At 40.4% G+C, this 24,943-nt stretch overlaps 1 protein-coding gene across 1 annotated transcript in view; it reads left to right on the top strand.

The window, feature by feature from the left end:
• clybl (citrate lyase beta like) overlaps positions 1-24,943 on the top strand; it is a 64,166-nt gene that overhangs the window by 21,408 nt on the left and 17,815 nt on the right. Inside the window, exons 2-3 of the mRNA XM_086124433.1 lie at positions 10,415-10,613; positions 22,314-22,502. Coding sequence (XP_085980559.1) covers positions 10,415-10,613; positions 22,314-22,502 — 388 coding nt within the window. The remainder of the gene's footprint in view (positions 1-10,414; positions 10,614-22,313; positions 22,503-24,943) is intronic.

The following is a 24,943-nucleotide window of genomic DNA, read 5'->3' as shown; positions in this document are numbered from 1 at the left end:
AGTCATGTTGACAGCAGGCTAATATAGCTCATATAGATAAGATGCATACAGCATGTGTTGCCCTCATTATAAGGCTTTTTTATTTTTTGCGGCTCCAGACATATTTGTTTTTTTGTTTATTTTGGTCCAATATGGCTCTTTCAACATTTTGGGTTGCCAACCCCCGTTTTATATTTATATATATGTTTTTATGCTTTTTTTTTTGTTTATCCATAATACAGAAAACAAGTAAGTCGCAATTATTGCAATATCTTGCATAATAACCATTGACATGGAAGTCGTGGCTGTTTCATCTCAGCGTTTCAGTGTTTTTGTGTTGTGCTATTGTAGCTGTTTGCTTGTTTTCCCCAGGTCCTTTCGATACCACCTGGTTGAACTCAATATACTGTTTGGTTGATGAAAGGTGTTTACATGAGAATGACCAAGAAAAAAAAACACGTCTTTAAAAACAAATTGAAGTTGTTCTGTCTATAAATCTTTTATTGGAAGCAAGAACCCCTTTAACATTGCAGTATATGTCCTTTATTTGGCCCCCTGGCATCTTTTCATACATTATTATTTGTACTACGACTACCATCCACTCATGTCCAGATACAGATTTGAAATGTATTCAATCACCAGGCTAAATGGTTTATTTTAAAAGGAGTAATTAACATGAATATGACACGAGACAACACCCAACATTCTTTTCTCTTGTCTCATTTTCTAAGTACCTGAGTCTTCAGGATCTGATACCACGTAGTATCTCCGTTTGGAAACCGACCCACAGTCCAGTGTCAGCTTCACGTGCAGTGTGGGCGGCATACACGGTCTTTGCCACCACTCCCTCTTTTTCTGGTTTAGCATGTTTTGAATTGCCTCGCGTTGATGGGGGTGATTAACAGCGCAGTGAGGACAGTGATGCGACCAAGCACTACTTCTGGACTGTCTTGCTGACTAGAGCAGTGATCTCACAGATCCTTATTTGAGGTTAACATGAAACTTGTGTTCTAAAAGAAGATCTTGTAAATGTCATCATATTTTCCCAAAAAAGAAAATTCGCAGATGAGAGTTTCTGCGCCTAGAATTATCTGTTTGACTTTAGGCTGTCCCATTATCATCGGGATGTAGCCCTGCTAATACAGCAGTGTGCACTGTCTGATCTGTACAGCAGACAGTTTAGAAGGAAGCCCAAAGCCTGTTTTATAGGCTGTTTAACTCCTGAAGACTCAACCACCAATATTGACCCCATCACCCAACCTTCCCCTTATTGTCACAAATTATGCCTGAAAACAATTGCATGATTCTAAATAAATGGCTTTTCATCCTCATTATAAGTACAACTTCCAATTCCAATAACGTTGGGACGTTGTTTAAATTGTAAATAAAAATGGAAAACAATGATTTGCAAATACTGTTCACTGTATTTGAATATAGTACAAAGATAAAATATATATTGTTCAAATTGATTAACTTGATTTTTTTTGGGGGGGGGGGGCATATTTACCACTGTGTCACATCACCTTTCCTTTTACCACTTCTAAATTAAAGTCTGGAAACTGAAGACACAAATTGTTGAAGCTTTGTTAACCAGTTCACACATGGAGTGTACCAAACAGGGTTATTTTCCCTCAACTTTGCCAGTTTTCTGTTGCTCTTGTCCCATAATTTTTTGCGGACATCAAATTCAACATTTGAAAATATAGGTAAGAAAAGTATATTAGTTTTGTGGTATATTCAATTGAATATAGGTTGAAAAGGATTTGGAAATCATCGTGTTCCGCTTAGGTTTTTGTTTCACTCATTGTCCCAACTTCATAGCAATGAGTGTTTGTAAATCTCCTGAATAAGGGCATCACTACCACTCTTGAAATGAGCTGTGCCATCTTGTTTATTAACCCTGCTTGAGATTTAAGGCAGTACAGGGATAAAAAGAGGGTCAAGTAGTCCTCTTGAGCAAACACAGACATGGTGACAGCGTTTTGGGACAAGTGTTCCACGAGAACCAGGCTGTCCTTCCTGCTGACAGTCAACCCCGCCTTTTGCGCAACCACAGCGAACCCCCTCAGCCATCCAGCCAGAGGGCTGTGAACCTGCAAAGGCAGCATAATGAAGCCATATAAGCCTGTTATTTGCTGCTTTACGGCTCGTTTTATGAAGGTGAGTGGACAAGCAGCTCCGAGAATGGTTCCTGTCACTTTACAGAGAGCATTACCAAGAGAAAAGGAGTGTTGAGGAGGGAGGACAGGGCTCACTGCAGAATGGGCCGGGGCCTTTGTCAGTTCTGCCTTGGCTTTGATGGGTAGCGGCCTGGCTGCGGGCTATCACTGCTACATTTTATTTTACGTCTTCCCCCTTTTGTTTGGGGGTTGGGGAGTGCGGGGGTATGACCTATGTACTTATTCCCACCTCCTCTTCACTAATCAATTACCACATTGATCCATTAATCAGGCAGGGGGGGTAGCCAGTGAAAGGCCCCATGGGTAGGTCTGAAAAACTGTGAGCTCGGCCTTGGGCTATCATGCAGGAGTTACTTCACCTGTGGTTGCACTGTTCAGCAATTGGCTTAGCCTTAACTAAAATGCATGACTGCACTAATCAACATTTACAACTGTGTGTAAATTAAATTTGTTGCTAAATATCTGGAAATGGTAATTGTAAAAATATGAGGGGAAAATTGTTACGGGGGGCATGTTAAGTCCTGAGCAATCTAATACAATTGATAGTATTGTTTTTTTGTTTTGTTTTTTTAAGTATTTTGTATCAAAATACTCCCCATTCATAGATGGTGACAAAGACAATTGAAAATATTGTACTCTGCCTATCAGGTAAAATATACACCCAAGTGCTTGTTCATACTATCATTTACCAAAAGCATATTTTGGACTAGAATCAGTTTTTGAAAGGAGGAACAATGACACGATTGTTTTCAAAACTTTGCACGTTAAGACGCGTTTTCAGATGATGGCATTTTTAGTCTCCAAAACAGAGTTACGGTTTTAACATCTCTACTTAATCAGAGTACAGCATGGACATCAGATTTGTTGCGATGGGAAATCATTTTCACCGGCCAGCATTTCTGAGCTTTGGCTGGAAATGATAACATGACTAATTTCAAAACATAAGTCATATAAACGAATGAACAAATTGTTTTTTTTTTTTTTTTGTATTCCATGCCCCTTCCACCGGTAGTCCGTGAGACAATCATTTTTTTGTTTTTTAACAAATGTTATAGAATCTTGTATGAGGCCGAGACATGATCGTTTCCATAATGTTTTTAATTAAAAATTGGTCTTGAGTGAGCGTTTTCAGTCCTGATATTGTAAAACAAGTGAATGGTGGAGTTTTTTGTTGTTGTTTTTTTTTCTTTTTTATTCCCACGTTAAAAGCTTTTTGGATATCAAGCCCGTGGGAACATAAAGTCGAAATGTGCTTTTTCAAAAAGCCAACAGAGTCGATCACAAAACATGAAGGCATGTTCAGTGAGAGCAAACATGTTTTTGTTTGTCTGACAGTTCCCATGGCGTTCGGGCAGCAGCATAATTATTTTTGCGGCACAAACAGAAACGGATCTGACGGCCAACAGATTAAAAAAGAAGGGGAAGCTGCGGGAGCGGAAGTCACCACATTCTGATTGAGTTTTGGTGTATCCTTACTAAAGCCATCCCCCTGGTGTGCCTCTGCCATCGCCAAGTCATTTGACAGAACCGGGGAATATTTTGGAAAAGAAGCTAAAGGGAGAAAAAGTTGCGGTTGTTCCAGCCTACCCCCCTTTCAGTCCAACCTGGGTCCAGCCGCTACTCCGCCGGCGCTTGTGGGTTTAGTGAATTGAAAAGACACTTCTTCTGTGGATTTTTCAATTCTTCAACGTGTCATCAGCCAGGAGTGCTATTGTCCCGCCGCCCTTTCTTTGGACTCCTTCTGCTGAGACAAGTCGTGTCATCCCCTCATGATCAGCACTTTTGTTGCCTTTGTTTTTGCTGCTACCTCAGAAGTCCATCTTGCCTTTTATTTGGTTGCCTTTCATGCATAAGGGAACAGTTGTGGCCTGTTGTGGGGCTGTTCCACTGCATTTCCACCAGTGGGGTTTCCTTTCAATGCCTTCAAAGTAGTACAATGGACCTCAGAAGACCTGAATGGCCAATGCAGAGGGCACAATCCTACAGAGGCCGCTCATTTTGTTTTGCCAGAGTCAATAAAAATGCTAAGTTAAAAGCTAACCCTCTTATGTCCTCCTCAAATGGAACGACTTATTTGACCTCTTTTAAGCCTCCCTCTCAATTGACTTTTAATGATAAATTCATTGAAACTGTCAACCAAAGTGTTTTACTCTGCACTTTGCCAATAAACGTGTTTTATTTGCTATCCAATAAAAAGCATGTGTGAACAAATTTGAGGCGTTTTAATGCAGAAAATATAAATTGGTAATTGTCATGCCCCCCCAAAATGGGGGGATGTACTTCTTGTATGTCTTTATAAGATGGTGACAAATGTTCTTTAAAGTAGATGAAAACAATGTGAATTACCCCTAAGATTTGTTACCCATTAGAAAGCGCTTCTCATACAGTTGCCGCAAAAACGATAACATGACTGTTTTCCAAAATGTCCATGGTGATGAATCATTTATGCTTTTTTCATTATCAATCTGACAAAATGTATTTATTGCATTTTGGAGGGTTTCCTTTCCTTTCTCCAAATTTGGTGATGTTTATTTTGCGTCAAATCAGATAAATAGATATAATCCTCAAGATTTTGCTGGACATACTCTTTGTTGGTTAGCAACCACAAATTTAAGAATGGCTTTTCACGAAATAGTGACAGCTTGCCGTCGGCCAGATTGCTACTCTTGTTTGCTATAGTGCTCACGTCCTTTTCATTCAAATGTTTGCCTTTCTGGAGACCCCGATAAAGATGTCTCCATCCGTCAAAGGAAGAACGGGATTAATGTCGTTTTATACGGGAGGGATGACAAAAGTCCACAGTCGGTCCCCTGGCATTGCAGTGGAGACCTCGCATAAAAAGCATTGTGCGCAGATTTGCGGGCTTTGAAGAAAGCTGGGGGTCTTTGAGAAGGATTACAGGTAGAACAGGCATTGGCTGCCCAAGATAACTGCCATGACTTCATCCTCATTGTGTAGATTAAGCCATAAAACCCAAACTAATGAGTCCCGAAAGGGGAGGAGGACACGGTGGGTCGGGGAGTTGGGAGGGGGGGCATTGTTCATGATGCGGGACTATCAGTATTTTCAGATCAACGTTATTGCTGCAATGGATGACTCAATACATACCATTGGGACTGTGTGTCCTAAGGGTACCTTAGAGCCAACGTCAGACAATACAAATGTAGCCCGATGTTTGAGCCGACAGATTTGTTGCATACAAATGTAATATCTCATAGCCGATTTTGTTGTCTTGATGCGTCACAGCTCATGGAGCGTGACCTACCGGTACTCAATGATTGGTCATGAAGTGTCTGAGACGCTTCACGATCAAAACCATAACCACTTGTAAATTTCCCCAGTGTGGTACAAATAAAGGATATCTTATGAAAGTCTGGAATCTCATATTGCCGCAAAGTGCGACATGTCCTTCATCGTCCCCGATCGGTTCTTTTGCATTGACCAATAGGAAGACAGTACCCTTCCTACTCATGATGAGAGACTGAATGTGGTGCGCACAATCACAGTGTGGTATAGATTCTTGAAAAAGTGACTTGAACAAAAGGGGAGATAGTGGAAAGTATATGAAGCATTTCAACTTGTGCTATATTTGCAAACTGCAAAACTTGTAACTGATCATTTTTTAATTTTATTTTTTTATTTTTTTGCCTTTTCTGAAAGAATAAGCAACGCACATGCAGCTATGTCCTCCGTTGACATGACTACAGCTGCTCCCGACAGACCTGCACCAATAAACTGAATCGTGAAGGAAGCATGCTATGATTAGATCTGGTCGGTCGCTGATGGACTTGTTGTGTGACATCTCACCTATTTCAAGACACAGATCGATATTTATCTGGTAGTCTGACAGCACGATCGTCGTGAACAAAAAATGTTGTGTAGTTAGAAAAAGCCATGTCACAACAACCTTGCATTTGACTACCTTCTCTTTATTAACTGTGGGCAACATTAACAGTCAATGAACCCATTCTTTTCAAAATATTTTTAATTAGAGAACATTAAAATAAATGTTCGGAGCTCCTATTTCCACATAGCTGACATCATTTTGTACTTTTTTCGCCTGCAAACAAGTTGAGGAAGAGCATCAATGGTATCTCTGCTCGTTGCTGTTCAGTAGTACACTTAATTTTGCCGCACTTGCCTCAAGATGATATGATCAACAATTTACACATTCAACCCAATTGTCACAATAATTGCATTACAGAGATTATTGGAGGCTCTTGCAATGGGGTTTCTGCACAAAGTTAGAACACACACAGACTCAAAAGCCCATTTTATCATTTTCAGGTGCGTACCTTATTTTGATTTTTCAGATTGAAATAATATTTTAAAATTACACTTACTAGTGAAGCAAAGAAAATAATTTTGGATAAAGATGAAGTGAAAACATCACCTTAGAAGTATTTATTGTAGTTTTCTTCAGCACTGTGCCTTCTCTTTCTAATTTTACTCTGCAGTTTGCACATGCATCTTCTTGATTTAAAAAAATTTGATGTCTAAGACAAGTGAAAGCTGTTTACAAGTAGTTTTTTTTTTTGGTATTTATAACTTTTCAGTGTATAGTTTTTGGTTACATTCCTGTATGGTTTGTGCTCAAGACCTGAGGCAGTGTGGAGATGGTGTCCTGTTGAGTATTCTTCTCTCCTTTTATTTATTTTACACAGTCCAAAGTGCCAGACAGGTTGACATGAAACTGGAGAAATATTGCTGGCTTATTTCAGACGTTTTTTGTTTGTTTTGTTTCATTTTGTTTTTCCCCAACCACCCATGGACAATTTTCATCATCTGAATGTCGTGATTACTCCTTGGATACATGATTTCCTCTCCCCGAAATTGAGTCTACAGTCCTTAGAACCAGCAACATTAGCATGTAGTTTGCATATGCATCACGCAATGATAACTGGAGGGGAAGAAACCCAAATCTTTAATTTAGTACATTTACCACACAGCATCTACCTGCACCTCCATGTTGGAGGTAATTGTGTGAATCTACATATTGAGTGCATGGCTGTTGTCATTCTCTGTTTTGGAGTGCGGTCTCTTGTTATCTGCCATCATTCATGTGGTACAAAGAATATTACCACCTGAATTAGGCCATTATGCTACCAGTTGGAGGCCTGTAGAGTTACAGGAAATGCTTATCATTACATTGTGGTAATGAAACAACTGCCGCAGGCTAATTAATTCAACACAAGTGTGACACATTAAAAGGAAAAGCAACATAAAATCGTAAGTTGTTGTGGCGTTTTCATCATGCCATGGAATATTAATTCTCTCTTTAATGTCGCAATTCTGGTTCTGTCTACGTGTTGCTGCTGTTTTGATTTGTTCCCCTTAGCCACTTAACAAGATGGATGAACACAATGTTTCCAAAAGATATACACTAATTTCACCCTTGTAACAACCCCCCCCCCCCCCCAAAAAAAACGGGTCCAGATTTCCGGTCCTCGCCTTGTTTTCAGTGCCATTTGGCCTGTGTCTGCTGCCATGGCCACCACCGCCATTCTTGCTAATGAGAACCAGCACCATATAAACCCCCAAACACACACTCACTTCTGATCGCAGACCAGTAAACGCAGTTGCTGTGGCCATGTCCCACCACTTTACAGATGCTTACATACCCAAAAAGCCCTGTGCTATCATAACCTTTCATGTAAAACCCGGAAAAATGACAAGAAGGGAAATGCATTGTTAATGTAATCCCATATAGCGTGTTGGCGACTGTTTTTCATATACAAGACAGAAGAGGTTGTCAGCCAGATGTAGGCTATTGGAACTAAAAGTATATTTTGGAATATTTTGAAGACACTGTTTATGTATTGTAGGTTGCTAGAAAAAAAAAAAACAGACACAGGACTGTGTCCAAAGTCTATATACAGCTGAACGCCTGAATACAAGTTATACTTTTATTTACCGGTACAGTCAATCTATAAATTTACATTTAAAGTTCCTAATATCCCTTTCTTACAAGTGTAAAAGTATGTTAACCACAGTTGTTGAAACCTAAAAGAAAACTGACTTAACTTCCCAAGTCATAATGTGAAAGTGAGTATCATTGCTGAGCAGGTCTTTCTTTTTTTTAAATATATACAGTATATATATATATATTTATTTATTTTTTTTTTTTACGATTACCAATAAATAATAAATAACAATATGTAGGTAACCCTGAAGTCTTCTTCCTGTTTTGAGTAAAAGCCCACTTTTTACTGTATTTCGCGAAACCTTTGGGGTACAGTGTAACCTCAAATTAACAGTCGTTCATTTAAGCTAATTGTCTATTAAATAAATGTACACTTTTTGTTTGTGGCCTAAAAACATCCAAAACAGTACACAGTTATGGTTTTGTTTTTTTCCCACAGCATAACACCCATTCCAGTATGGAATTATAATAAATGAATATATTGTTTTTAAAAAGCTTATCTAAATTGGAAAAGTTTATCCAAACTCACCTTGTTGTTGTTGTATTGATGCTGGTCGCTCTGGACGTGACGTTAGCGTGATTCCTGCCATAGAGAAGGGCGGCTCGATGGGGAAAAAAAAACTGTATACTGTACCAAAATCAGTATAGAATGTCAAGAGGCATGCAAGAGTGATTACATTACGTGATTAGTGATCACGAGAAATTTCTGGTCAATTATCATGATCAACTGTGGCGAGCTTCACTTGATCAAACATTGCAGAAATGTGCACAACAGTCAGGGCAGACCTTTACCTGACCAAACGAAAGATATACCTTTAGCTGAGGGCAGTGAAATACATGTCATCGATGATGACCTGGAGTTCTCTGCAGACGAGCCTATTCTTGCGAAGAGAAGTTAATCATCGTTGGTTTTGTGGCGATGGTTTCCGAAATGAAGTCATGTTGGTGGTTGATCTCCTCAAAAAACAGCATTATGCATACCAATAAAACAGTCATTCATGGCTACAGCTGTTGTACTGTTGGGTTAGTATTGCTGTACTATTTTTATCCATTAATCTCTGTTACTTCATGTTAATAAAATGTTGACCTACTCCTCCGTTTTCTTTCATTTTCAGTACAGATACTTTTAAAATTGGCATTTCAAAAAATGTTAAAACAGTGTAAAAATTGTGATGATTTCAGACCAGATAATATGGAAAACATGTTATTCTTATTTGCCATATCATCACATAAAGTCAGAGTGCCATGCATGATGGAATTTGGATGCTGAAACCCAATGAACCTCTCGTGGCAGTCAACATCAGAGTTTCCTCTCGATATAGTTTTTCACCTCTTACTATAAACCCATCCTCCCTTTTGTCACATTTTCTGTTTTGCTTGATTGAATACTATTCACAGCCTTAAGTGCTTAGGTCATGTATGCAAGAATCAGCCTAATTTAGTGGAGATCTCCAAGTCACAAGAAGATTAGAGCCAATACTGACTGGAGGGCATGTGGAAGTGTTGTTGACAGGATTAAGTGGCTGCTGAAGTGATTCCATCTCCTTTTCAAAAAGCAATAGACAAGTGACAAACAGAATAATTCGGATCATTTTGTAAAGCCCTCATCCTCCTTTTGTAGCTATCTCACAAAATGACACTGATACAACAATATGATCTGTTTTTGTGAGATTTAGCAGTGAAAGATTAAGTTTGTCCTGTCATTTAAAAACTGTACAGTATGGCCTCAAATGACGAATTTAATCCGTTCCCTGACCACATTCTCAAACGGAAACTTTTGCAAACCGATGTTGTTTCCCATTGAAATGAATGGAAATGTTCATCTGTTCCAGTTATTTACCGTTATTTTGATCATTGTGCAGTTAAAAATAAATACTGTACATTTCTGCTGCTCTTATCAAACCTAGCCTAGCCGGAGATCTGCGCTCGATTCCATCCCACTGTGCAACCGCAACAACCACCCTGCCAGCTTTCCAAGACATTGAGCAGTGTGGCTACATTAGCATATGAGTGGCTGATTGTTTGGTTGAGTTTGTCTTCAACAAAAGAAAAGTAAATCCCAGGTCATCGCATGTATCCCCTCCACTTAAATGAACAGCTGAAGGGCAAACAGGACCCAAACAAAAACTAACATTTGCCGACTTTCACTGTAGTCACCGTGTGGACCTTTAAAGCTGTATATATTATGAAGATGAATACAACAACAACCTTAAATTATTCAATGTCCTCAACCCTGCATTCATACTGTATAAGGTCTTCTAATTTATGTCACAACTATGTGAATTAATGTGTATTTGTGTGTTTATGTTCTGCATATCTATTGGTTTAACAGGGAGGGTGTCTGGCTCAGGTTGTGTACCACGGGATGGCGTCACCACCATAACCCCGCAGGTGCTTCGCTGCCCTATGTACCCCGCAGAGCCGTGCTCTACTGCCCCGGCAATGATGAGCGAAAGCTGAGGAAACTGGCCACGCTGGACGTTGACTGTGCCGTCCTGGACTGCGAGGATGGCGTTGCCCTCAACAAAAAGGTATTGATTCCAAATTCCCCTTGTTTCATAGTTAGTTGAATTACACGAAAAAGAAAAGAAACATTTAGCTGATTTCCACAGTGAAGGCAAACTGTTACTCGAGCCTGTTTTAGTCAAAGGTCCCACACATTTGTTGCATCAAAGGTCTAACAGGAGAGCTGCCTGTGTTTTACACAAAAATCAGTCTATCCCGTATGACATCATCAGCACCAGCATCTGGTATGCTGCATAAAAAAACTTTAATTATTATTATTTAATAATAATATTATTATATAATAAATGTTATTTAATAAATGTTATTTGCCAGGCTCAACACAGCACAAAATCATCGTCGCACCTCTGTTACGGTTCTGATACTACCACTGAAGGTGGTCCATTTTTTAAGAGAGAGAAGGTGGGAACAGGCTGACTTTTATAGTCACTGTAAATGGACTACTTGGACTCAGATGGTGATAACATTTTAGATCTTGTTTGTGTTTAAAAGAGAAAATTTTCAGTGTGTTTCAAAAACACAAAAGGAAGCAGACTTAAAATGAACATTTTTGTAAATGATAGCATTAAGACCTGTTCGCACTGTAATTATGAACGTACAATGTGCCATCGATGACTCCATTCATTGTGTATGTGCTACGAGCGGGTGACCATGGAACGCTGTGTTGTGTCAAGGTAGGTGTGACATGCTCTCAAATTGAAAAAATGCTTCATTTGAGAGCGCAGTTGTGGTGAGGTCAGAAGGTGCACCCAATAGCAGATGGGCTGGCTGAGTGATTTCGGAATGCTTACAGCAATAGATCAACCAGCAGGAGAGGCCTACCTGTTAGTTCTAAGTAACCTCCTATTCAAGCACCTCCTCCTCATCTTCGTTCGCACTGCCATCATGATGTCATCCTTGTTTTTAAAACGGGTATCTAGGGTGACATTTCTGACACACCTCATATTTACGTGAATCTATTTTAAAATCAATCGGGTTTTTTTGTGTTTTGTTTTTTTCAACCAGATTGCTGTCCTAATGACCACTGATATCTTTTTGGCTCCATTTAACATTGGGCAAACTCAATAATACATAAATTGCGACACCAGAATTCATGTGTGTGCAATTTCTATTAATAGTTGGATTGGAACAACAACTTGACAAATGTGTTTCTTGATCGAGAAGGAGATGTATTAGAGCCTATCAATGAGCAGATGTTTAATAACAACAAATTTACATGTCATCACTGTCCAGTGAAGACACAGAACTTCAAATGTTACCTTTTTAACATCAAAAAGTTTGTTTAGGTTTGTTTTGGGTTTTTTCTCGGGGGTGACGTATAAACATTGCTCCAAATGAAAACATACTGTCCATGTTATTATAAAAATAGATGTTAGAAAATGTATTATGTGTGAAAGGGTGGGGCATCAGACAAGGAAAAGAAGTAATAATTTTTAAGTGTTGATACAGATCTAAATAAAACTGTACATTTAGGAATCTTATTGTTTTAATGAATTTAGCTTTCTTTTAAGTTTTACTTTTGCTCACATTATCTACATGCATTGATCATAAATAAAATAATAAAAAATATCAGTCTTATGCACACATTACGTCTCCGTAATGGTTTTGCTTTTGACCTGAATTCGAATTCTTCTGCCGACAGGTGCTCTCACACTTAATCCTATAAAGGCATACTACCCAAGTAACATGGTTAAAACAAGCACATTTCTCCCTATTATGGTGGTATAAAGGCAGCAGTGTCCCCCTCCAAGGCCTCCTTTAAAACAAGGTGACCACGTCCCACTGTGCAAGCAGCAGGAAAGCAGCAGATGCAGCAGGTGAAAGGCGTTCTCCCCCCGCCCACGCCACTTCCCCATTGGCCCTCTTGAACTGTCCATAAAATTGTGATTGGATAAAGAGTGGGGGTACAAAAAATACAAAAAAGTGAGCTAACAAAGGTCTTTAAGTCATGATAATAAAGATGAATGATATGGCTGCAGGCCGTTCCTGTACTTAGACAAAGACAATAAGATGACGGTCTGCGTGACTGACAGCTCAGTGCCATGACCCCGTGATGATGTCACAGCTTTGGTCCAAAGGAATGCAGCAATTCAGGCTCAAGGAGGAATTCCCTGGTTCTCACTCTGTAGGTAAATCCATCCAAAAGAGTATCCTTTGAACCAACTGCTTTCATATAAAAGAAACCAGAATATTAGCTTCACCTGGGCAATGACAAGTAATGCTCCATCTACAGTAGATAAAAAACATTTCATCTTGAGTAGAATAATGGCTGTCTGGTTTTTTTTTGTATATCATCACGAGGAAACCTATTTTTTTCATCTCAAGCCACTGGGTGTGCGTGTGCGTGTGCGTGTGTGTGTGTGCGTGTGTGTACGTGTGCGTGCGTGTGTGTGTGTGTGTGTGAATACAGTCACACTTTGGTTTTCGACCATAATCCGTTCCAGAAGGCTGTTCGAAAACCGAAACCACGTTTCCCATTATAATCAATTTAATCCATTCCAAGTCTAGAAAAACTTTTTTAAATCTTTTTTTTTTACTATCTTACACCATAACTGTAAACACATGTAATAAGAGAGCAGGTAATGTGTAAAATACTGTACAAACTTTACAAACATTTTGTATGTTTTATATTTACCAATTTTAACAAACATTAACATTGTAACATAAAAATTCAAGTAACAGCTCTCTCTCTCTCTCTCTCTCTCTCATCGTGACAATTGTAGATTACATTATTTTACACCTTGAACTAATAAACCCTAAAGTAATGGCTGTAACTTTGGACTCTCTCTGCAAACCTTCGCTACGGTACGAGGTAACATCCCTCCATCCATTTTCTGAACCGCTTTATCCACTCAAGTCCAGTCTCCTCCATATTAATAGTTTGCTGGGGAAGATATTCCTCGGCCTTGATGACATTTTCAAACTCAACTTTAAACTTTTCAGCAGCTTACATGTCTGAACTAGCTGCCTCCCCATGAAGAATCACGGGGTGTATCCCACTTCTTTTTCTCAACTTTTCGAACCATCCTCTGCTTGCTTTACAATCAAACTCTTCAGGAGCCATGCTAGGATCCTTTTTTTATCAAATGTCCATACAATTGTCTTGCTTTGCCACAAATCGTATCTTGGCTAAGACTGTCCCTTGCTAGCTCTTTCTCATTTATGAAAATAAGCAAAAGTTTCTCTACTTCCTCGAATATTTGTGGCCTTTGTTTGCAAAACACACGAGATCCTTCCATATCAGCCATATCAGTGACTTCAAGATGGTCTTTCGATCGTCGATTTTGGCATGCCGAACTCCTTAGCCAACACAGACAAACGTACACCTGATTCACATTTCGCTATCAAATCTTTCTTAAATTCAATAGTTTTGCACACAATTTTCCTCTTTTTTTCACCAGCTTTACTACTTCCACTTGCTTTCTTTGATGCCATGATTAGGGGCTGATACACAATGCAGAAATAACGGTCCGATTTGCGTAGATGTCAACAAACACGATGCTTTTTAAAAACATCTTTATTGAAGACGTCTGCTCACATTGGACGCTCTTTTTTTTAAAAAATCTTTATTAAACACGTCTGCTTACAATGGAACGCTACATGAGGAAGTGTCACTTCCTCATTGACCCGAGGAAGCGTCACTTCCTCGTGTCGGGAACCGAGAGGAGTCGAGTGGTGCATTCAAGTGGGCTCAGTTTGGTCGAGAACTGATTTTCGGTCGTAATCCGAGGCATATAAAAACTCGAAATTTTTGGTCGAAAACCGATTTGGTCGAGAACAGAGACGTTCGAAAACCGAGGTTTGACTGTATAAATCTACACAAGGCTTTCAAAAGACTGTTTTGGATGATAAAATGAAGCAGTTGGTACAAATGTGAGTGCAAGTTTTCTTTCTTTTCCAAATGACATTGCAAACTACTGGCCTGGCATGCATCTCAAAACAGTTTTGATGATTTTTCCCGATTATTTTTCTGGATGCAAGTTTTTGTTTATAACTTTTCTCATAAATGTAGCTTTTTAATGTATTCTGCCACCTTCACCTTTCAAACCTGCTGAGCGACCACTATAATTGCTTGCCACTTTGACTCCCAAAATGTCCACCCTCCATCTTGGCAGTAGCGCCGGGTGCTTCGGAAGCGGGGATGAGAAATGGACCAAAGAGGTCAAAGCCGCAAAGTGCTTGCTAACTGTCAGCATGGACCCGGAGGGGAAAGGTGGGAGGGAAGATAAGGCTGACTGCTCTAATACTCTTACACATATCATCATATCCGTATGATCAGTGGGGTGGAGGAAGAGGGGGAGTTGAAACCCTGGAGCGGAACTGACGGCTACACCTGTCCTCTTTCGTCATCTTTTTCTCACCATCTTTTCTGGCCCCCTCTTGTACTCATCCTGCCGCTGCAAGTTCCTCGGGGTTAAGATGGTTCCCTCCTGGTCTCTTGGTTGCCCTATGGTCCACTTTTCCCCTCCCTGGCGTGTGTCTCTCTGTCTCCTTTCCCCACATGAGTCCCTCCATCCTCCACCCCCTGCTCCCCTCAGCCTTCCCTGCCTTAGAGATTCTGTCCTAATCCTTGGAAATTTGGAACTAATGAACTAACTGCTGAGCCACTGCTACGGAGCTTGCTCCCAAACTATACTGTACTTCACACTCGATTTCCTCTCCAGATGGCACGGTGGCTCGGCAGACACGGTGGGAGGGAGGGCTAGGCACCTCACTCACTCTCGTGAGCCTGCGGAGGCAGACACACACACATGAATATGAATATAGACACATTTAGCCAATACGGACACAAACACTGTTCGACCTGAACTACTTGTATGCAAGGATACTTTTTCTGTATCGTTCTTTTCCAACATTGTGTGGATTCTTCACGGCACTGAAGGCTTAGGAAGCCCACCACCAGCATGGTTACAGAAGAAACAGATTGACCGTTACCCTTTAGATCAGTGGTGTCAAACATACGGCCCGCGGGCCGGAACCGGCCCGCAAGGAGGTTCAATCAGGCCCGCAGGATAATTTAAAAGTGAAAAAAATGCATAAAAGACACAGAATTAATATTTTTAATAAGGTCCAAGTCATTGAGTATCCGCTAAGAGATACTGTTTTGATCAGAGAAGAAGACAACAGCAGCCTCAGTCCGTCACTGAAACAGACCCATGACAGCAGACGCTATCAATAGCACTCTCACATTTACACATTTAATAGCACTCTCCTTAGTTTGAAAGGTGTAGGCAGGGATTACATTTAGATTTTTTATGCATGTGTAAATGGCTTAAAAATCCTTTTCTTCATAAATCTCGTTTAATCTTAAAGTGCATTACTGTATTTTTCAATACCAATTACTTGTTAAAGTTTGTACAATCAGTGGGATCAGTTGCAATGCATATATGTGAATGATAAAAGTAAATTGCACATTTGTCGAAGGAAATGTAAGGTGCTTCGTGAAATGTTTTGTAAAAGATATGTTCATTTCAACATTTTCCTAATGTTCTTGTGCTTCTTTGTACCAAAACAAAGGAAAGACATATTGTTTTGGTTATTTATAGCAAAGTATGGTTTCATTTTAATGGTCCGGCCCACTTGACATCTACCGAGGCCGTATGTGGCCCACCATGTGAAATGAGTTTGACACCCCTGCTTTAGATGGTCTGAAATGAAATAAATGAAAGCAAATTTCAATACCACTACCTTCCTGTGAAATCGTCATAGAAATACCATTAGCTCTTTATAGGTGTTCCCTCAGATATATCAGCAGAGGTGGGGAGAGTAGCCAAAAATCTTACTCAAGTAAGAGTACTGTTACTTTAGAGTAATAGGACTCAAGTAAAAGTAAAAAGGAGTCTTCCACGCAATTAGTTGATGAAGAGTAAATAAGCATTTAGTGAAAAAGCTACTTAAGTACTGTGTAATTGGTGAGAAACATGTAATTAATTTTGTCCCCCATCAGTCACAAATCAATTTCTTCCTCAACACTAATTTTCAACTTTTTTTGGGCCAACTCTAACGCCATGGATGGTTAGAGCAAAGTAGCGCAGAATGGCCCAACATGTGCCACCTTGTGGGACATCGGACATTAGATGACAAAGATCATGCAGTTTTGCAGTCCTAATTTTGTCAATGATTTGGACAAGTTTCTAACAAGCCTCGGCAGTGCAGATTAGAAGGGCCATAGTTTGCCCCCCCCCCCCCAACGCACGCACACACACACATTTATAATTTTTATATTTTGTATATATATAATCGCATTGCGGGAACAGTTCCAACTCTTATTCAGTCTGACCGCAAGTGGGGCTCAGCTGACTTTGGCCAAAAAGCGAGGTACACCCTGGGCTTGTTGCCAGTTAGTCACAGCGCACAAAAAATGTTCACACCTACTGTCAATTCAGAATGAGCAGAGGGAGAACAAACGCTGCGCATGCTCCAATGGACATTCAAAGCCAGATCCCAATTGTGACGTAATCAAACTAACCACGATTCCAAAAGAACTAACCACAATTTGAATATGCTGCTCTTTGGCAATGTAAACTTAAAAGAATGTGTATCAAACTGTAGTGCCTGGTGGTCACAGAGTTTAACATTGCCCCTGATGCATATGAATCATCAAACTGATGGTTTTCCTAGCGCTGTTCTTCCTATAAGCCATTGAAGCAGAGAAAGACCTGTGTCGTAGTGCATGCAGCTGAGCGGAGATTAGATGTTCAATGCATGACATTATTACGCGCTATTACCTTTTCGCTGTTGGCGGTGCAGTCACGATATGAGCTATGGCCTATGCATGAACCGGTGTCCGACACCAGAGATTTTCAATTTTACATAAATTATGCAGCCACCTGTCAACTGCCACATGACCTCGGTTGAGTGTGTGTTATTCCTGTGGACACTGAAAGATCCACTCTGCCTTGAAGTGGTCTCGAATGACTAAACCTTTGACAAGCTCCTGGGAAATATTGATTTAGTCTGTTGGCCCATGAATACTGAATATTTCATATTTAGCGTTTTAAGTAAGTGGGTGTCTTTCCCTCCACAGGTTTAAACATCTGCTTGACACCAAAAATGCACAAGATACTTGAAGAAAAATCTCAAATAGGCTGCCAAGACTCACAACTAGGCAGTGAGCCTCCCATCGTGTAATAGATCCATCCCTGGCTTGATCATAAGCACCTTTCAGTCAATTTGGTTGGTAGTTTTTGTATATCTGCCATCATTTAGGGTCCTTGTTAATCGATTACTGTGACAGTGCAGCTTTAACTTTAAGGGCTCTTTTTTTGTAAACAGTGCATCTGAGCCATGGCCCAAATGCAGTCTAATCCTGATTTTCGTATCAGCCCAAGCATATCACTGTGCGTGTGCCAAGCACAGCAAAGGAAGTGTCTCGTAGATGCGCCAGGTAGAGAGAAAATGTGGTGGCAGGAAGTCAATCTCAACCTTTAGACCACATCTAATGCCAGTGTAGGTTAGATATCTGGTCTAATGCGACACATTTCATTGATAAATCCCTGAACAGCATGCATCAAACCCTCCGAATCATTTGTAATATATATTTTAAATCAACGAACAGGGTGTCATAACTATGGGGGTGATATGACCAAACGATTTGAAGGGTGCAGTCTCCAAATGCCCACATCTTGGCACAGTTGTGCTTCCACCATGTTGATATTCTAGTACACGGGTATGAAACCTAAGGCCCGAGGGCCAGAACTGGTCTGCCACATAATTTTATGTGGCCCACGAAAGCAAATTATGTGCATCCACTTCATTTCATGCTAAAATAGCAAAATTGCAAATTGCCTTCACTTTAAAAAAATGTTGAGATTTTTCAAGTACTGTTTTTGTTACGATCCCCTCTTTAAAATACAAAAGTAATCATAGTTGAACAAACAGTTCTGACTGGCCTCTGATTTCAAAACAACAAAGGTATTCATCAATGGTTGTGTATACAGTTTTTGGTTGTTCCTTATAACACCTCTCCAAAGGAAACCATAACAGTGTGCCCCCTGACAAAAATGAAATTGACACCCCTGCTCCAATGCACGACTCGCGCACTACAATTAAAGGGAATGAAAGTGGCCGCTGCAATTGGCCATGACTGAATTCAGCTGTTATTATCATTCCAATGGCGGTGCAGCCCTCCCTCTCACAGATCAGCCTGCCTGCTCTCATCTGTAAAATTACCAAAATGGAGTCTAAACAGCCTCTGTGCAGAGTTATAATCTATAATATAATATAATTTCAGATAAGATAAACTGCAGTTTGAAAGTAAATAAGTTAAAAACAGCTCCCAAGAACATTAATGTGGTTGTGTACTGATGACGTGTGCTGATAACTCGTCAGAGGCTATGGCTATAGAACGTTAATTTTAAAAGATGCCATCATAACATAAGATCACCCTTACTATAGCAGAGCAAATGGCATTGAGCATATTCCTCTTCACAACCACAAATGAGTGTGCCAAGATGCCAAGAATAAATGTGTTTTCAAAACTCGATAACCATTCAAAACCAGACCAAGTGAACAAATGAACTATAATGAACCTGTGATCTTGATGATCAGATAATTGCTTGTTTGGAAATGAGCGCACCTGCCTAACATGGAAAACAGCTTGCATGACTGAACTCGCAGGTGCAGTGTGAAGGTGCTCAGGTCATGAAGCGTGAAGACATTATTGACATAGAGAAACACAGACAAACTAATCGAGACAAATGTAGGGTTTAGAAATGATTCGAGACTGAAGAACTAACGACTGCACTGACACGAAAGCGATCATGCAAAATCCATCCATCCATCTTCTAATCCGCTTATCCTCACAAGGGTTGCGAGCGTACTTGAGTCTAACCCAGCTGTCTTCGGGCAGTAAGCAAGGCACACCCTGAACTGGTGGCCAGCCAGCCAATCCCAGGGCACACACAGACGAACAACCATCCACGCTCACACCCAGGGACAATTTCTCTCTCTCTCTCTCTCTCTCTCTCTCGCTTTCCCCGCCACACATGTAGCAAACACAACAGAAAATAGTATGCCAGAGAGAGGCAGGCCAACAGTCAGAGCGTCAACAGCATGACAAGACACTGATCAGAGAGTCAACAGCGTGACGAGACACAAGGGAAGGTGCTGGGTGTGGCTGCGAAGATGCGCAGCCCATCAGCTCACAGGATCAATCCACTCGTGCTGTCATTGGTCGACATCGTGCCGGGAACCAAACATGCGTTCAGTCATGTACAAAACCTCTGAGTCATTCAACATTTCTTTCTGAATACAGTACTTTGGAGGGAAAAAAATACGATGTAGTGAAGCCGCGATAAATGAAGTGCGATATAGCAAGGGTTCACTGTACTGCAATAATTAAAAGTAGCAAAACTGACTACAATAATTTGGGGATAGTAGTATTGTTTGGAGTTAGAAAGACCTACAAGGCGTTGAACCTGATTGTTTCAGAGCCTCTGTTTTGGAAAAGCTTGAAATTGGCATTGGCCATTTCTTGTCAGATTTAGTCCGGTCGGAATGGAGACTGTGGGAAGACGGAAACGCTACAGTCTTCCAGAGTTTGCTAACGGCAGGAATTCCCCGTAGTATTTCGAGAAGGGGAGAAGTTCCACCTTATTGAACTTTAACTCCATGTTCATTTTCTAGTCGGATGTGATGTCAACAAGGCGGTAGCCATGCTGAGTCTATTGCACACTGGACTCGGCGGGATCCCGAGTTTCAGGATACACGTTAAGGAGCTGCTTGTTCTCTCACGTTCAGAGACCCTGTCTTCACTCGCTGACGAGTTGCTCACCTGCCTTCCCCGCATGTCAGCTTCTAATGATGAAGATGATGGAGGGAATCAAAGAGGAGATGGAGCTGATGTCGGGGAGAGCGCTCCGTGGGGCACCAGGTGATACGGAGAGGGAGCTTTGAAGCAACTTGTTGGACGGCTGTCCATTAATGTAAAAATCTTTCTTTTCAAAGGGTTTTATTCAAGTCTTGAGTAGCACATCCAGTAGGGGTCAAGGTGTCTTGTAGATTAACATTCCGTACTTTATAGATGATTAAAAAAAAATAGGGCACAGTGAGCTGACTATCTTCCCAAACATTTCTTGCCATCATCATCTCAGCAACAGCATAATAGATTCTGGAATATCATCATAAGAGAAGGGCAGCAATGATTTTGATTCAGTTTCTCGTTACAGTAAAACCATTCAACTCTCCTCAGCCTGTTTGATCCAACAATATTTAAGGCCATTTGATTTGTAGGTGGCAGTTGATTTGGTCCGGTGATCAATGTCAGACAGTAATTCGCTTGAATCAGTTTTCCACGGTTGCCACGAGCAGCAGATGTCCTGGCAGTTTTATGAAACGTGAATGATGGCCTTGTAAAAAACCCTTTCCGTTTTAAATTACAAAGATGAAGCCCGCAATCACTGGCTCATGAGCATGACAACATAATTGTGCAATCAGAGGTTCCAAGATCACCACGTTGGTCATTTGTTGAGACCAGCCATGGATGACCAATATTGACTCCTTTAAAGTACAACATGTTGGGGTGGGGGGGGGGGGGGGGTTGTTTGTTTTTTTTAAATACCGCATTCTTTGAAAACAACTTTGATAGCTTTAGAAGGGTGTTCATAATATCAAGTGGAGTTCTGCATTGGAGTAGGTCGTAATTGGGACTTTTTTTTTCTCAGTAGCGGCCCCATGTCGATGGAGGGGGTTCCCCATAAATGCTCACATGACTTAATCTAATGCAAATCAACCTAATTTTACAGACATTTTGACGTACGGCTCTGATGTTAGATTTGTCCACAGTTTCTCTTTGATACATACCTGTGTATTTTTAAAGGATATTTATTTTTTTACCAGCAGGATAGGCTTAATAACAACATTCAATTGGCTGATTATTGAAATGTTTTAGTTTTAACAATTTAATAGTGATACGCCAATGCCTTCTTGAAAGGAAGCAAGCGTAACCAAATTGCAGAAACTTCATGCAAATGCACAAGCCACCTTTAACAAAGGTGGCTTTAGCCAAATGATTCTGCTTGTGCATCCTCCCAAAGTTTTGTAGTCGACACATTGTAAACTTATTGACAGACTATCTTTGCCAGTCGGTGAGCCTTGCACCCTTCACGTCCGTCGACTATTTCTGTCATTGTTTTGTTGTGATATGGTATGAGTGATAAGCTATTTCCATGATCACAAAAAAACCAAAAAATATATTTTTTGCCCATCCTGACGATTTGATTTTGGCTTTCAAAAGCTCCCAGCCATTCGCCCTCATTTTAGAGTAATTTCCCTCTCATACAATGAAAAGCATTTTCGCAAACCCAAAATGGTCCATCAACAGCCCCAGTCTCTGATCAAACCTGACAACTTAGAAGCTTCCGTTTCCTTGTGTTGTTTAACTCAGACCACATTTCTCCCACAAAGAGAAAGCTCGCTCTTCTCAGTAACAGGACGTCATTCCCATCATTCCAACACCCCTTTTTTTCCATTCCCGGGCATCTGTTTTAAATATAGTGGCATATGTTTTGGTACTGGTAGAATTTGGAACTGCAAGTCCTTACTTTGATTTTCTTTTCCCTCCATTTAACGTCCTCGCCTCCCTTCCTGCTCTGTTTTTGCATGAATGTTTTCTTTAAAAGAACAAAGAACAATGCGTTTTATTGTTTTGTGCATCAATGTGCAGTTGTTGCTCCTTGACTTGGTTTAACTTTTTTCCACTATTCCAGACAGAGGCCAGGGAAAACATTCCCAGGATGTTGGCTGAATTGAACCTGGGCCGGACGGAGAAGTGTGTGAGGGTCAACTCGGTGTCCAGTGGTTTAGCTGAGGCTGACCTACAAGTTGTCCTTCAGGCTGAGGTTCTCCCCCCTGCCCTAATGCTGCCCAAAGTGGAGGACACTCAAGAAATTCAGTGGGTAGGTTCTTAAATATTTGTGCCTTAGAGGATCTTCCCAAATGTAAATGTTTTTCAGACTTTAACATTTTTTTTTAAATGTAACATATTTCAGAGTTGCTTTATACTTTCCATCCATCCTAATGGTATGATTCTGCATTGGTGAGTTTTTAAATGTGCATTCTTATCCGTAAAGGTATTCTTGTTTCTTCCACATTATACTTAATTTCTTAATTTCTGTCTCAGGGCTGCACATCTCCAACCATGAGAGCAAAACTAGTTTCCTGTCAAAAGAAGTCCGCAATACATCCACACATGCGACTGTTATGGCACAACCCACAGGCATTTTTTTTTCCAATGTGGAAACACGAGTTCAGCGCTTGCAAAGAGTGATCATCCCACCCCCACAAAATAACAATAGCACAAAATTCTGTGGTCATCTATCGATCATCCATCATTAAAATGCGGTCAAATTATGAAATGGGTTTTCAATGTGATCCAACATGTGACCTATTTCACCAAAACAAAGAACATAACTTTTAAAACCCTGCGATATTTCTTCCCATGTCCCCTGGGTCTATGAAACGTAGCATTATCCTTACACAAACTCAAGAAGTAAGAGGAAACCACGAGAATCTTCAAAGCAATCATAACCTGCTTTTCCATTTCACAGTAAAAGTGGGAATTGATCCCTGTGGCAAGATCGTGGATGGACCACAGTGTTTTTCTTGGCTGCTGCTCAAGAGGCAGACATTTGTGTGGATTTGCTTCATAAGCGTAATGGAGCTCATAACTGCACCTTTGCCTCCGCTCACTCAAGACTATTTTGTCGCCGGAACATGTGGCTAAAAATGTATTTAATCAAACCTGAAGATTCCTTGCAGATGAAGCATGCGCACAACACAACCCAATGTCCCGTTCATTGGAGGTACTGTATCCCAATCGCATTTATATGACCTAATATTTGGGTTGGAAAAAATATTAGATTCGCCATTGATGATTATTTAAGTTATTATTTTAAGATAAGTGAAACCTGTACATCCATGTAATAACCCAAAGTTCTGCTTTATTTCACACATGAGCCAATCACAGTGGCTAATTACCCCCCTCCTCTCCTCACACGCACACACACACACACACACATTGGTCTACCTTCTTTAGTGTTCATCTCCTTTTTTTGTTTGGACTACTGAAGTGTCTCGCAGACATTTGCCAGCAGCCAAAAATATTAAATATCATCATATTTACTCGTCGCTCATGCGCGAGTAGATGAAAAAAAATCAGTCGAAAAATTTAGAGGAAAATTGGACCAATAAAGAACACTCTGTAGCCCCGATATTTTCAACAGCAAATTTTAAACAAAGCTGGCTAAATGTATCCCCAAACGTATATTTGACCCTGATTCAAAAAAAATTATTTGGAAGGGGGGTGGGGGGTTCAACCACATCAGTTTTCATGTTTTAAGTTTGTCCCATAAAAGCTTGAGCTATATGAATTCTACATGCCTTGTAATTCGGAGCTGTGACTTTTCAGTAAAAAAGTTCCACCTATTAACCCTTAATTCATAAACAGTAATACATATATCACGTTATTCATATTCATGTAATTATAATACTAAAAGTAATAATAGAAAATGGGTGCAGACTCCAATCAAGAAAAAAATAAGAATCAAGAAAAGTTTACTTGCATCTCTGATTAAAAATATTCATAAAAATTTATTGACCAGCACTGTAATTGGGTCATAACTGCCATTTCGTTTTTTTTCTCCCATGTTATTCTATATAGATTTTTATTTATATATTTCCAAAGCCAAATGTCTCGTTTCAATCTTGTTTGTACTTGGTTTCTTTCGATCCTAAACAAAGATTTATTTGTGCTGTGTTTTGCCAAAAATCTTTGAAGAGAACAGCAAGCGATTGTTTGGTCCGTGCAATGAGAGGAGAAGAAAAGTGACCTGTTTATTGACATGACTTGTGTTTTCACTTGTGTGTTCAAACATCAGCAGGTGCATACACGCGTCATTGGGGATGCATCCTATTTTATCACCTAAACTCTTCTTTCTTCCATTGTGGTTTTCTTGGCCTTTTCTGCTGTTTCTCCATGCGCATTGAGGCGTCTTATGTTGCAAGCATGTGTCTGATTCTTTCCACTCTTGTAAGGCAGGCGCAGTAAATCTCCTCCCTCCCCATGCCCCCTCTCCCTCACTTGTTTATTTTTTTCCTTTTTTTCCCCTCCTTTTTTTTTTTTTTTTTAATTGATATTAGCCCAGGAGCCTCCAGACTGATTTGTCGCTAAAAGATGGACTCGCTTGTTTCCTTTTGTGTGGAAAATCTTTAGCAGGGCCCTACCTCCTCTCAGCCGCACCCCACAACCCCTTTTGTGACTGACGGGCCTTATTGGGCTGTAACAGGCGTAACCCCCCCCCCCCCCCCACCCCCACCCCTCCCCACAAAACAACCCTCT

Source organism: Hippocampus guttulatus, chromosome 11, assembly GCF_054856545.1.
Source record: "Hippocampus guttulatus isolate MCC_2025c chromosome 11, RoL_Hgut_1.0, whole genome shotgun sequence".
Classification (NCBI taxonomy): domain Eukaryota; kingdom Metazoa; phylum Chordata; class Actinopteri; order Syngnathiformes; family Syngnathidae; genus Hippocampus; species Hippocampus guttulatus.
The sequence above is the reverse complement of the archived record's forward strand: the minus strand, read 5'-3'. Positions and strand labels throughout refer to the sequence as shown.